General features: G+C 46.2%; 1 protein-coding gene across 1 annotated transcript in view; it reads left to right on the top strand.

The window, feature by feature from the left end:
* NRG2 (neuregulin 2) overlaps positions 1-15511 on the top strand; it is an 84661-nt gene that overhangs the window by 52652 nt on the left and 16498 nt on the right. Inside the window, exons 4-5 of the mRNA XM_009081857.1 lie at positions 268-388; positions 10926-10984. Coding sequence (XP_009080105.1) covers positions 268-388; positions 10926-10984 — 180 coding nt within the window. The remainder of the gene's footprint in view (positions 1-267; positions 389-10925; positions 10985-15511) is intronic.

Here is a 15511-nt window from a genome sequence, read left to right as displayed (position 1 = left end):
AAAGATGATCTAGTCCTGACACGCTGCCTAGTAGGAGGCTTGTCTTTAACTCCTCACTCACTTGGCTGCTTTTTCTGAGAAAGAAAAGGTCAGGTTGCAGCCCCAGGACCCAGAGAGGTGAAGGTGGGTCTAAAGGCACAGGTTTGTAGCTCTGAGATTTTTACTTTGGCAAATGAACTAGCTGAAAATCATCTAAGGAAACAGAATTGCCCAACAAAGGGAATAACAATATATCCTTTTTGTGTGTGTTTTTGTTTTCCCCTGCAGTAACCACAACTCTCTCCTCCTGGTCTGGGCATGCTAGAAAATGCAACGAAACAGCCAAGTCCTATTGTGTCAATGGTGGGGTGTGCTACTACATCGAGGGGATTAATCAGCTGTCGTGCAAGTAAGTGAGTGGAGTTCTTGTGTCAATATGGAAATTACTTGGCTGGGGAAGAGGAGACCTCTCTGTAACTGCCAGAGGAGGGGTAGCTCTGAAATTCTCCTGGCAATTGCAGTTTGAGCTGTGTAGGTTCAGAAACAGGGACTAGAGGGGTAGGGGTGGGGGGTGAGGATTCGTATTTTCCTTTTGTGTGTGTGTCACTGTTCACTCTTCCTGGCTTTTCTTTCTCTAAGAATATGTTTATCCTGGCTGTTTCTTTTCCCTTTCTTCCCTGTCTCCTCTGCAGCTTCAGGGAAAGTTGGGTCCCTTCTGCTCTTCCTGAGCAAAGCTCAGTGTGACCTTCTGACATGTCCTCCCCTCCGAGCATGGGGGTCTTCCCAGTGCACAGCCACCTCCCTCCTCTATGACTGGAGGGAGTCCCTTGCTGAGACCTGTTTCTAATCTCTCCTGTCTGTATTTCATGGGCCCAGGCTTAGAACAGAGCTCTTCACCCCTCTGTGCTGCTTTGTGGCCACTGTGGGTTGTTTATTTCTCCCTTTCAAACCTGCAATAACAAACAGAGATACATACTAAGTTATGCATAAAATGAAGTCCCTTGAAGAGGTTGAAGTGGAGCTGCATAGTCAAAGGGATGTGGAATGGGATGCGAGACTTTTTCACCTCTGGTTCACAGCCTGCAAGCCCAATAGCATCTCACACCTCACCTCCATAGCCTAATAGTGACCATAAATAACCTTTGCCAGTGCTGGAGCTGTAGGTGCCCAGAGAACACCTGTACCTACCCTCAGGCTCCTGCAGAGTAAGCCTGAGGTGGTGCCCTGAGTGTGCATTTCCTGAGCAGATGCAGTCATCTTCTGAGCTCATGTGATGACCCAGGCATCACTGTGACCAGCTTGGAGAAACCCAGAGCTGACAATTTTCTCCCTGTGTGGCCCAGACACCTCTCCATGGAGACACACAGCCAAATGTATTTACATCTGTGGATGTCAGCCTAGTACCACTGCCACTGTGGGATGCGATGCTCACTAGACACTTCAGCTCCTCAGGCTGTGAAGGATGCACCTGAACAGACCCATCACCCCTCGTGGAAGGCCTTGTGGTCTGGATCACACTGAGCACAACTCCTCCCTCCTCCCAATACTCCTTTGTTTTGGCATGGAGCAGTAGAAAAGACCATGTGGAAATGCATCCTGCTGAGCTCTCGTGCTCTCATTTTCCAATGCAGGGTCAGCTGGGATGGAAGGACATGGGATGAACAGTAGCTTCCAGTTCTCCCAGACTTGTTCCTTCACACACAGAAAGAGCTGTGTAGGACAGAAACCAGAAGCTGTGGTCCTCCACATTTCCCATGTGCATGGAGTGTGAGCAGCCCTTGTACACCACAGCCATGTACAACTTCAGGGTAGTTGTCACTGCCGTTGGCTTCTTGGTGGCACTGTAGGCTCATCTTTTCAGTGTTCCCCATAGGAAACATGAGGGAAGCCACAGCCACTCTTCTGCTGTAGCTGTTGCCCTAGGAAGCTCGAGCAGCTCCAGTCTTTCTGATCTGGGAAGGATTCAACTCCTGAAGTCTGGAGGAGTGTATGAATCAATATCTCTATCTGTAAGCAACATGGTCATGCCTAAAGCATAGATCTCAAGACTATTTCTTTTGGGAAGAACTTGAATCTATATCAAGACTTTTCCAATCAGGTCAATTTGTAATGACAGCAAGAATTACCTGAACTCCTGCCATACATAAGAATCAATTTTTCCTAATGAAGGATACATGTGGTAGATATCAAATACCTTCAGCAGATAGCCTGTTTTAACCGAAGTAATTCCAGCCCATGAAGAAACACTCTACCTTCAAACCAGGCTGCTCTGACAGCTGATGAACAGAGGGAAAGCTCAGTGATGGATTCCATTAAGATTTTATGTGCCATACAAAACAGACCTAATTATTTCATATCATTTGAAAGCCTGAATCCTTCACTTGCAGATGGTAAAATGATTTCCTTTTCTAATGAGTTCCAAGATACCAATTGCTAAAACCAGATTGAAATTGAACATTTGTGTATGGAAGGGCAGGAAAGTGTTATCCAAAACGAGGTGCTGTGAAGGTCTGCACTGTCACTGTTCATCTGCCAGAAAAGGCAGTTCAGTGTTTGCAGAAGCCCAGGGGACCCAAGTGCCTTCCACACAGCACAGTCTGATCTTACTGCTTGAGGAGATATCTGGATGTTCATTCTCCTTGTGTTTTTATCATTAAATCACAATCTGAAGATAAGAAATCCTGGCTTTTGAAGTGGTGTACTTTCAGAGTTTCTGGATTCCAGAGGACAATAGTTACTGAGGAATGCAGAAGCATTTGAACTGAACATAGTGTTTCCCATAAAATGTCTCTACCAGTGTCATGGGTGATTCTTGGGGAAGACTGGATAAACAGACTTCACATTTATCTGCCTGCAACTGCCAAGATGCTGACATGTTCCACAGTTTCCTAGTTGCAGCAAGATCTGCTGCTTTGGTTCATAACAGAGGCATTTATACAGCTGGAGTGGAGGCAAAGATGCAGGCTTTGACCTGCAGTTCTGATCTCTGAAACATGGGAGCTAGTCTTGGTTCTCCAGCCTCACCGTGCCTCTGAGACATGAGCATAGGGGAGATTGGTAGGTCTTTCTGCTCACAACCTTTTCAAGCTGCCTTGAAGAGCAAACAAGAGCCAGGAACAGTACGTGTCTGTGTGCTGCTTCTACTTTGCTATTCTGATCAGTCAGCAGGGCCTTGGGGGGTCTCCTGGCTCCCTGTGCCAGCTCTCAGCCCTCCTTCATTGAGGACTAAAGGGATTCTGTATCCCAGCACCTGTGTGATGCTACCAGCCTTTCTAGTACCAGCTACCAGAATTTTGGTGTTCTTGTTCACTGCCTGCCACATCCTGTGACTAGCTTCCTGGAGTGGATTCCATTGTTTGCAGCTGTCCAGAAGCATCAGAGAACCTTCCTGTAGATGTTCCTCCTGGCACTCTGAAGCAAAAAGAGCAGCTGAGTTCTGAAATAATTTCTTCTCCTGAAGTGCTTCATGCTTGATTTGATACAGATATCACCTAAATTAGCACTTATTATCATTTTATAACAGGCTTTCCAGAAACATGTTCCTCCTGCTTTGTTTAATTCTGAGGAACAAAGTGTTTGCCTGTAATCCCACCTCCTCCATCCCTTTTCAACAAACTTCATCTAGACCTTGGACAATGGGTTTTCTTCACTGAGGAAGAGCCCAGAATGGACTTGGAGCTATTCCAGAAAATGTATCTTTTTGGATTGTGTACTTGCATAATTTTGCCCTTAATTTGAAATAAATTGTACACATGCTGAAGTAAAAGGAAACCTGAACGGAAACCAATCTGTACTGTTATCCTGACTCTGAAAACAGACCACTTGGAAGTCTGATGAGAGAAGTAGGATCTGCCTGAGATATTCTGTGAATTTTTGGCATAAACCTGGGAAATAACCGAGCCACATACATGCAGAACTGGCTCAACAGCCCTTGCAAATTGAAAAGCCCCAGCTCTTGATAAGAATGATTTCTTGACCCTTCTCCAGATGATTTTGCTCAGAGAGACCTTATGAGCTGGACTGGTTTCTCACCATAACTGTAGGGAAGTGGCAAGGTTGAGCAGAGCAAATTCCAGTACCTGCAGAAGGGATTCACACAAGCAAATCTCAAGGCCTTGAACTGAGCTGGGACACAGAAGAGTGGTGACTGGTTTGTTATGTCCAGCCACACATAGCATTGGGATGACTGGCATCCTCTGGTCTTGGGTCTGCCTCCTTCCTGAAGGCTCATTGGGTTCTTGGCACAACTTAGAGCAGCTTGGGGCTGCTCTGATCTTTTATTGCTGCGTGCCATGCCCCACAGGGTTGAGCTAGCAGAAATACTCTTCTTCCCAGTTAGGTCTTGGCACATATTATGCGCAGTTGAGGTCTTCCCATCAAACAAAGCAAGCAAGTCAAGTCTCATTGCTGTACAGGCCTTCTCTGCTCATATAAACTCTTCTGTGTGGTCAATGGAATCAAAATGACTGGTGTACTGGGCCAGGATCTTGCACAGGATCAGAAGACTTAAAGAGACTTATAGAATGACACTTCCCCATCATGTCGGACCAGTTGTACTTGCAAGAGTCAGACTGAAGGATTTACAAATGCTAATGGATAAACAGACTTTCTGGGTTTGTGAGGGAGTCAGGTCAGAGGCCTAGAGGACCTCTGACAAAAAGTGAAAGTCAAGGAAAGAAAAAAAAACAAAGCAAAGAAAAAGACAAAAGTTCAGCTCATTTTTAAAGTAGCTGATGAAATCAAATCGCCAGTTTTCAAAAATCACATGTTCACCTCCTCCATGCATACTGTTTCCTGCAGATTTTCCCAAGAAAAAGGAAAGATCATTTTGAAGGGCTGGCCACACTGCAAGCTCTCCTGTGCACCATCCAAAGGGGTGAACATCAGGCAGATCCCAGGTGGCTGTACTCCTCCTGGCAGCACCACTGGCTCAGCTCCTCTGTGGTGCCCAGAGCTGTGCCACCACTTCCAGTGGCATTTGGTCAGCACGAGTTGCTCATTGCACAACTACAACGATCTCACTTTGCCATGGATGTACAAGTAGTTCTGTGGGGAGGTGTTGCAATGTCCTGGGAAATGAAGAGCCTGCAGTGTTGAGCTAGGGGTGAAAATCTCCACATCCTGTTCCAAATCTCCTGAACCAGCCAGGACTCGTTCCCTGGGTTTTGCATGCTGTTTATCTTGGGTGATGAGATCAGGTACCTTTTCAGTTCAAGTGGCCTGCCTGTGCATCCTATTGATTGTGTCCTTTTTAATGCACATGTGACTGTATCAGACCCTTGAGCACCATCAGAGTGTGGAATCTGATCCTGCAACAGCAAGGCTCAGTAAAGACAGCGGCACAGATCCTGTTCCTCCTGTGCTGCTGTCTTCACTGAGCCTAGCAGTGGATGTCCCCAAGATTTGGACTCCACTATACAGCAAACATGCCTTGATTAGCTGCTCTGGATAAGGCTTCTGCATTTATTCTGGTTGCTTTCTTTTCTTCCCATCAGTGATTTTGTGGAGTCCAGCCTTTTGTGGCTCTCCAGAGCCTGATCATCTGGGACTGGTCAGGGGACAATGACAGAACTGTCTTCTTTTTCAGCCCTTTGCACAAATAAGCAACATGCTTGAAACATTTCTCCATTTGCTTACATCAGTGCATTGTGTCCTTCTGCTGCAGCTTCTCCTTCTCCCATTATTTTTAAGCACCTGCTCATTCACATTCTTCTGGAACATGGGTTGCTTTATGAGAGCTACCAAATTTGTTGCATTTTAATTAAGATCTGGAGGAGCAAAGGAAATGTGCCAGCCCTTGCAAGATTTAGAGCAACAGCTGGGCAGAAAAAAGGTTTGCTTCCAGCAGGAACATTATGATAATGATGTTATCAGTTAATAGTAGCAACTAATATTTAATAATAATTATTGCTCTGCCCCGGTACAGGGAAAAATATCAAAGTATCTCAATTTTCTGAAATCAGTGCTCTGCAAACAACACAGAAATGGGTCATTCAAACCATTTTGGTTTGTACTTTTTGAGATTCTTTATTTGGCTGCTCATCTTACTGCATTTTTGTTACCATGTAAATACTTCACTGCACTTCACCCTGAACCCAAGAGCAGAACTTTGTGGATGTTTTTGAAATGGGGTAAAAAAAAAGTCTTGTGGTCAGAGATGAAAGAAATAGACATTTTCCAGCAACAACAGAATCTGGACAGAAAAAATCTCTGGGCAATTTTGTCAATGGCATTTACCAGTAAGTTTCAGAGGTGGCAATTAGGCACAGAGATGTGGAGTTAAGCAAGGGCAGTTTTGGGAATCTCCAGTCAGGCTAGAGAGGGGACAAGGTGCTGTGTGCAAGAGGTTGGTGCATCTCAGACCATTCCTACAGACACACCTTTCTGTGCTTCCCTTGGCCTTTGAGGGGAGACACATTGGGCCTCTGTGACACCAGTGAGGGGACCAGAAAGTCCAAAGGTAATATTTGCAGTAGTTCACCATCTGTGTAGTCCCTGCAAGAGCTTTCCAAAGGAGGAGGGACTGTTTTGCTGGGACAGCCAGCCAAAACCTCTTGACTAGGGACAAATATGCAGGAAGAAACACCATGATCAAACACCATCTCATGGCTCTTGGCTTCGGTGAGCTTTAACTTTCAAGTATATCCCTCACTGAAGAAGAGCTGCCCAGAAACCCTTACTCTGCATGCAGAAGTGATGCTCTCCATTGCTCTTGCTGTCAAGACTGGGAGACTTGGGTGCCATGCAGCCTGGAAATTTTTTTTCCTAGAAATTACATCTGGAACCACAGTAATAAATAATAAATCATCTTCACCAGGCTAGAAGTAAGAGGCAGATTTAAGAAAAAAGGAGCCAAAATCGCTGCATGCTCTCAAAGGTCTCGTGGTCACTGTTTCTGCCTGCAGCCTTGCTTATGAGGAGCCAGGACACAGGTATGCCAGAGCAGCACATGTGTCTTGACAGCTTGTACACTAGCTTGGAAGGTGACAGAAGGTGCTCATGTTCATGAGGGCTTCTTTCTGTCACTTTTCCCAGTGCTGATTCACTAGTAACTAAAGATGAAAAGCCTGAGCTGTCCTAGACACAGAGATGACAGTTATCTACTGCCTTCTGTCTAGAAAGCTCTTCTCCCCACCCACGCTTGGCTGACTGCAGAGATCTGAAGATGGGCTATATGGTAGCTGTCATGACATCAAAGCTTCTGTGACACCTTTTTGTTTTGCTTTTGCACTTTTCACCAATTCCTTTCTCTGGGTTTTTATTTCCTCCTGTCGGTTTGTACATAATTTTCAATCTTTCCTTAATGGTACTCACCCTCAGTTACACTGAAGTTCCAGCCTTGGCTGACCACTTGTAGGTGTGCACCTGAGGCAGTTTTAGCTTGTCTCACCCAAAGCCCTCCTTTTTGGGGTGGGTAGGACATTTTCTTCATTCAGCTGCACTCTTGAGGCCCTTCAGTGTGCTCACAACGTACATGAAATCCCAGATCCCAGACAAATGGGAAGCACAGTGCAAGCTAAACGGGATTCCCTAGAAGACTCTGTGGATAAGTTCCTGACTCTTATTGCTGGTGATGAAAAACTTCAGAAAGGATTGGGAAGACACCTTCTATTTTGGATGCCTTCTTCAAATCCCAGTACGATCTCTTAAAGGTTTCTTCAAAGTCCTGCTTCCCTTGGGCTTTCCTTGTAATTCTGTGTCACCCAGCTGCCTCACATTTGTGCTCCTTGATTGTCAACAGGACATCTTCTTCACTTCCCAGCACCACCTTCCTCTGCTTCATTACAGGAAGGTCAACAGGCCTCACATCTGATGGTCACCCCTTGGGCTGGGCTTTCCTTGGGAGCTGGCTGGGCTCTCTGCTGGTGAAATGACATTGCTGGTGTGTCTACCTTTTCTGGTCTCCAAGATGAACATCCAAGAATGAGAAAAGAGTGAATTTTTCAAAGGTATTTTCCTGACCAGAGTCAGATTTCCAGTTTCAGAAGTGACTTGGATATTGAGAAACTGAAGTGCATGTCTAGGGAGCTCAGTGCAGCCTCATGCAGAGCTGTGCCCTCAAGTACTCCCTGACCAGCTGGAGGTGCACCAACAGCCCAGCACAGTCCCACATGGAGGTGTGATCACAGGTCCCAAAAAACAGATGCTGTGTAGCACAAAAGTCAGATTTGGTCATGGGCAGTGGGGCTGCACCAATTTTTTTGCACAGTGCAGGCATACCAAAGCTGCAATGAAATCCAGCAGGAAATCAAGTTCCAAAGCTAGGTCAGCTCTGCAGGGCCTTCCAAAACTTTCTTCAGTGAGAGGGACAGCAGGTGGAATATCCCCTGGACATAGGACACCCTGCCTTGGAGAACTGGGAAATACATTCTTTAGGTGAAAGATGGACAGGTTTGGAGCTGTTGAGGTGGAAAAGGACAGTAGATGGGACAGAGAGACTATACAGCCTTTTACTGGCTATGTCTTCTCCTTGGATCATGCCAGATTCAGAGGTATATCCACAGGTCCCCTTTAGGCATCCAGCATTGAGGCTCAGGATACCCCTGGACTACCAAGACGTTGTCCCATGTGTGGAATGCCTCCTTTAGGAGCCTGTGGTGATGGAGAATTAGTGTGTCAGTGTCACAGTCAGCAAATACCTCAGCCTACTCCTGGGAATGTTAATGCAGGTCTCCAGGCAGGATTAGCCGTCCGTGCACTGGGGGAATGGCACCAGCCATATCCATCACCTTATCAAGGAGATCTTGACACCTTATCCTGCCTTGTGCTCAGCCATCTGATGCCTCCTCAAGCCCCTCCCAGACCTCATCTGAATCTCATCTCTCCCACTTGGGAGTCTTGATCCTTGCAGGCCTGACCAGTGGGCTGGTGTACCCCTGGTCTGTACAGCTGGTGCAGCGGCTGAGAATCCCTAGCACTCCCTCCCATGTCCTGACCCAGATTAGTATATGTCCATGATGAGGTATACTATTAAAAATCAAGATTTTCTGGTCATAATGAATAGGGAAGACTTCTCTAATGTCTACTTCCCCTAATGGAATGAAAAGGTTGATGAAAAAACTCTCTGTGTTCCCTTAAGCAAGTAGAGAGAAGCAAGAATTAATCTCTTCCTGCCTTTTTTGTTGCTACTGGAGTTATAACATGCCATCTAAACCTGAATCTGTCAAGAACAACAAATGCTTCCATAGCCCTCGAGCAACTGGATAGAACTAAGCTGCCAGCAAAGCTTTGGTGATATTAAATATCAAAGCCATCCCTTCCTCAGACCCTTTGCTGTGTCCACAGACTGGGAGGCATGAAAGGGTCAGATCTGCACTGCCCATGCCAGGCTGACAGTGAGCACATAGAGCCTGGACCTGGACCTGGACTTGGACTTGGACCTGAACCTGGACCTGCCCCACTTCACCCCACCACATGTGTAGGTTGGGACCTTTGCTGAGGCTGCTCTGGTCTCTTGCTGTCCTTCACAGTGGACTGTCCAGGAGCTGAGCTATTGACTCCAGACTTGTCCTCTGATCCATGAGCTTTTTGCTGAGGTGTCTTTCAATCCCTTCTTTGTTGACCAGTTGCAGAGCACTGAGGGACAGTGCATCTTGTGGGTGGCAGCTGAGAGCGAGGAAGGTCTGAGGCAGAGCCTGCAGCCTCACTTACCCCAGGAAGTTGGAAAACAGAAGTAAAATGCTATAAAGATAAAACCCTCCTAAGCTCAGAGGAAGGAGCGATCAGTGGAGAAAGGAGGGAGTGAGTTATGAGACAGGAAGGTGAGAGTTGGGACTTCAAGAAAGCTAGGGATACTTTGAGGGACTATCCAAGGAGCCCAGAAGAAAAGATGTGAAATGAGGGAGAGAGACAAGTGCATGGGGGAAAAGAGTTTGACCACCCAAGGTTGGGTGAGAGCGCTTGCAGAAATCTGGGGAGCTGCTCATGAGCTGGTGCCTGTGCCTGGTGGCCCTCATCGGCAGGGCACCTTCCCTGCCACTTGAGCATCATCCAAATGTGTAACTGGTGCCCATGAGCTGGCACATCCTGTCCCATCAAGTGACATTGGTCAGGATAGTCTGAGAGAGCCTTGCAGTTGGACAGCATGTGAGACCTCTTCAGCTCAGCTTCCTTCTCTGTCCCTTTCTCTCTGTTAACACAGAGACTCTGCACATGCTTTCTCTCTAACCCATTTCCCTGGAACACCCCACGGCCACTTCTGGGGTGATAACAGGGAGGCACTTGTTGCACCCAACGCTCGCTGTCGCCTGAGCAGCTGCTCACCACTCTCTGGTGCCTCTTGCTAATCTTGTCTAGATAGCAGCTCTACGGAGTCTCTGAAAGTAGCATCTGACCCATCTCCATCTTCCTGCCAGCTGTGCTCCTAGCAGGTGAGAAGGAAGGAGGCAGGCAGAGCAGGACAGAGCAGGAGGGGTTTGGCTGGCTGCTTGAAGACTCAGGCTAAAACCAGAGCTGGAGCACTGATGTTGCAGGTGCCTGATTAAAGCAAAGCAAAAAGTAAATACACATGTAAAGCCTTTATTTTTTCCATTCATCACAATGCACTTTTTATTTCTGACCTTAGCCTCAAGAACTGTGCCAGACATGTTCTGTGATTTCTCCCCTTTTCCCCTCCAGATGTCCAAATGGATTCTTCGGACAGAGATGTTTGGAGAAACTGCCTTTGCGATTGTACATGCCAGATCCTAAGCAAAGTATGTTTGAAGACAAAAAATGCACCACACTACTTAAAACCTCCCGGGCACATCGGTGGATGTAGAGTGGTCTAGTCAGGGAAGACTCTTGGTGTCAGCTTTGGGCTAGGGCTTAGGGCTGCAGGTAAGGGTGAAGGCTGAAAGCAGATGGATAGGAGCCATGGAAGGGATCAGAAGGGGCCTCAGTTCAGTCTGTTTGGGTGTCATTTTGCTATCTTGTTTCTCTCTTTCTGGTTTTCTTTCTTCCGGTAGGTGTCCGATCGAATTCACAGGAGACCGGTGTCAGCATTTCGCAATGGTCAGCTTCTCCAGTATGTCTCTTTCTACTTCTCTCTCTCCCTGGTTGTTGTAGCTCTGTGTCATGTCCTTAAAGCAGGTTCTTCTGTTCTCCAAGAGCCCTCTTCCTGTCTTGTGCACTCCCAGCTCTGCTTGGCCCTAAGAGGAGCTGTGATCGTGTCCAAGAGGAGAATTGGGGCTCTTGTTACCTTCCCATTTGTTCGAATGGGTTCTGCTTTCATTTCTGATTGAACTGAACGCTGCTTGCTCTTCTCAGGCAAAATGCAAACGAGTCCCAAGGTTATGTGGTGGGTGTGCTGTGTGAGAAGATCTGTGTGCTGAGCTGTGCCTGCCAGCACTGCTGTCCCAAGGTGGACTGCTGTGCAGGGCAGATGTGCATTTTCCTGTCACTCTTGTGAGGGGGGTGTGAGTCTCCTTGTATGAACAGAGGAAATCACAGCAAGGGTGTGATTGTAATGAAATCCCATTACAGTCTGTGACCCAGAGGTCACACTGGTGGCTGCCACTGCCTCAGGGCTTCCCACGCCTCACTGGCATGCAGGCTACAAGCTAAACCTGTCAACTGGGCAGCTCAGACTATATCCCTTCTGGACATGAAGATGTTCCTGTCTCTCCTAGGGTGATGGACAGCTTTGTGTATGGGATTGAGTCTGAGTACAGTGACCAGTCCTCTAACGAGGGTGTAAATACCCTAGAGCCCTTGCACTTAATGCTTCCCAGTTTCTAGTTTTCAGTTCTTACAGGCTCTAGGTCTTACAGACATCATTAGCTCAGTTTGGTCGAGGATAATTTTTCCAGGTCCCTATCAGACAGTGTCTCAGCATCAGTAGGATCCTGGATAAGGACTAAACTGAAAGGAGGTGCAGTTACAGTGCAGAATATCAGCCATGGTGACCCTCCATGCGACCCCTCCTGCCTCCATGCTGGCTGCTCGGACCACCACAAATGATGGGTTTAAAAAGCGGCTTTCTAAAAAGAACCACGAAAGAGGCTTTAATTAGTGGGAACCAGAGGAGAAATGCCTCTTCATGATGACTCCTTGATTGCCAGTCCCCCTCTCCCACGGCTCTGTGAGGAATCCTGCAGTCCTCATCCCGAACTGGCAGTAGCAGGAGTCTCATTAGCACGTGTTAATAGCTGGCAAGTGCTCGAATTAGACTCCCTTCCATGGAGCATACAGACAAGATGCAAATGGCCTTTGTGAGCCTCTCGGGACAGCTCGATGTTTTTACATTGCCTTTTGTTCCAAATTGGCTTCTGAAGTTGAAACCTCCATTGATTTATTCTCCCAGACTCCAACATCCTAGTAAGCTCTTCTTAAAATGACAAAACAAAACGTTCTGTTTTGATCTTTCACCTGATGCCAAAGGGGTTCCTTCCCACTTGGAAGCCCTTGGTATCTGGGCCAGTGGCTGCAGCCAGCAGTGGGATGCTCACCTGGTGAAGCTGATTTGTAGATTGTTTCATGAAGGGGTGTACAACAGGCTTAAACATTATTGCTACCATGCTGCAAAACCAAGCCAGTGGTGAAAATGAGTTTTATGTCAGGAAAATGCCTTTTCAGAGCATTAATGGCAAGAGTAAATGGCATGGGGTTTTTTCCCCCGGACTGCAGAATGCAGATTTTTATGGGCCTGAGGTTTGTTTTAATTTTCCTCACGTGTTAGAGGAACAATGCCAGCTTTAAAGCTGACACGTGTACATTTCCTTGCCTCAACTCTGCTTTAACCACAGCATAGTAAGGTAAAAACAGCTTAACAGTCCAGGCTACCTGTCTGAACTTGGATAAAAATCATGTACAAAGATGATTCATATGTGTTTATAGCTGTTTTCACTTTCAGGTCACAGTTGGGTAATATACATAGCAGCAGCACTGCAGAAAAGTGTGTTTTTCTGAACTGGAAAGGCATCGAGTGTGGACCATGCAAATGCCTACCTTCTACTTTAATCAATAATTAGGGCACAGTAGAAGTTGCTGTTGCTCTGTAATTCACTCAGTGCTTCATCCCATATGGGTTCTGACAGGTCAAATGCTGAATGAGATTAAATGAGGTTCAGGCATTTCCACTGGAAATAAAATAGCTCTGTCCTGATTCATGTTTTGAGAACATTGCCAGCACTTGACAGATACTTAAATAGTAAATAAGGACACCTACGCTGGTGTTGTTTTAAATGCATCTGGGGTATTTTAGATTTTCAGGCCTAGATCGGAGCCTTCTGTTTTTTTAATATAGATACTAAATATTACAACATGAGTTTTAGTAGGGATATCCCAGGACTGAGTGAGAGTCTTTGCAGAGTGAGCTAAATTGAAGGTGAAAAGGTATGGCAGATACTTTGCTAAATGTTGGCCACAGATGGAGATGGTGCAGCATCCCAGCACCATGCCAGATGTTGTGTACCTTCCTTTTGGGAGCAGCTTGTTATCTCACTGGTTTAAACCCTTATTCAGATTTCCCTCAGGTAAAACTCCTCTTGTCCTCCAGGGGTTCAGGCTGTCCTTGTCTGTTTGACAGGAAGCTCTGGAGGTTTGTTTGTCTCTGGTTGCCCAAAACACTGCCACTATCAATATGAAAATTAGGTGTATTTAGATATGTTTTTCTCACATGTGATGTTTCTCTGTGTGGCTGTTACAACCATATGACCAGGTGTCTACTGCCAGCCATACCCTCTGCTTTAAAATTAAGGGGAAATGTTAAAGATGGAGATTTTCTTTATGTCATGCTCACAATGTTGCTATTTTCTAACAGATTGGTACAGAAGAACTCACTAAGAAATGTATTATTGGGCTAGCATGGAGACCCCTCAGTCTGTCCCAACTCACCCCTTGTTTGGATGAATGGCATTTGCTTTTGGTAGGAATTTGCAACAGCAGAATTCAAGCAAGTGATTCAAGTCAGTGGTTGGTTCCTATCAGCTTATAAGGAGTTTACATTTTATTTTGGAAATGTGTTGAGATACTGCAGAAAAAAAAGTGAAGCATACTAAAGCAGCTACTTATCCAAGAAAATGGATGCATAGTGCAAACAGACACCATCGCTCTGACCCAGCAAGGTGCCAGTTCTGAGCAGAGCTGTGGTACCTGGCTGTGTCAGCTCTCTGAGCCTGCCTTCAGGCTAAGCTTGCATTAGTCTGAGCCACCCTGATGGCCTGTTTTCAAGCAAGGCACACACTGTAAGGAGACAGTGTGTTTCTTCTCTGTGGTGAGGGTTGAGCAGAGAGTTGGCTGCCATCAGTCAGCGATGGACAACGATGGACAAGAGCCTGCCAAGCATCAGCAATGCAGATGAGGGCCCTGAGACACTGAGGCATAGCAATTCCACCTCCAGGGACTGTGGGCAAAGTCTCACAGGGAAACTTAAAAAGCTTTGTCCTGTTCATTGCTGGTCAGTTTGTAGGACAGTATGACAGGTGGCTTTCCTGCATTCAGCAGAACAGAAAACCTACCATAAGAAGGAGAGATGTCAGAGCAAACAACTGCACACTCACTGAGATTACATTTGTTGAAAGGTACATATCTGAGAAGAAAAAGGCGTCCTGACGTAAGCCAGGTGAGATCCCTTTTGTCACTATGAAATGTCACTGATCTCAGTTGGTCTCTGTGCATGCTCTTCAGTCCATACATAAGGAATTGCCTGATGGATCAAGGTTAGGAGATGATGTTGTTTAGGTTTGAACTAATCTGTGAGAGGAAAGCCATATAGAGGCTGCACAATATAACTGAGGGAAATTAAAGGAGCATTAAATTGTAGTAGCGTTGTAATTTAGACTGAAGGAGAATTAATGGCAGTGAACTGAGGAGATAGTGATTGTCTGCAATTACTATATGAAACAGAGGAATGTCCTGGTGGATGAGAACAGAGAGAATTATTTCCATGGCTGATGAGTCATTAAATCCTCTTACTAAAATGTTTTTTACATCAAGGTCTTCATATTTCTATGTCTCCATAGACAAATGCAGGTGTGTAGCTGTCAGATGCATCCTGGTACTGTGGTACAGGTACCAGCAGAGTCACAGATCACAGGTGTCTCTGCCTGGCTGACCATGCATTAGTAAGAACAGAACACATCAAACTCTTGATCCACACCCAGAATGGATCTGTGGCACTAGTACCCATGGACCATTTAGCCTTTGCAGCCAGATCTTTATCTCTACTGGCATGCCTGGGTGTTCAGCAGTGTCCAAAAGGGTCAAGAACTCTTTCTGAGAGCTTCTAATGTGTGTTCAAGACTCACCCAGTGGGCCACTGTGTCTTCTGGGTCCAGCTTCATAGTCACAGCTATGGCTTGTGGCTTATCCCAGAAAACAGAAGCAAGTGCAAAATCATCTTTCTTTTTAAGAAACTCTTTCATAATAGCTGTGCTGGCATTGTATTTCATAGCTGCCTGTTCTCCATCAGGTCAAGATCTAGCCCTATCTCCTCTCTTCTTTTAGGTCTTTGTAAAACCCTGCTGGAAGTTTACTAATAAATTTCCAGGCCTTGGGCTGGCTGGTTGTAAAGGATTTGTAAAACATGTTGGCAGCTCTTTCGCTCCTGGTG

The sequence above is a fragment of the Acanthisitta chloris genome, unplaced genomic scaffold (assembly GCF_000695815.1).
Source record: "Acanthisitta chloris isolate BGI_N310 unplaced genomic scaffold, ASM69581v1 scaffold1079, whole genome shotgun sequence".
NCBI classification, from domain to species: domain Eukaryota; kingdom Metazoa; phylum Chordata; class Aves; order Passeriformes; family Acanthisittidae; genus Acanthisitta; species Acanthisitta chloris.
This window is presented reverse-complemented; position numbering and strand designations above follow the sequence as displayed.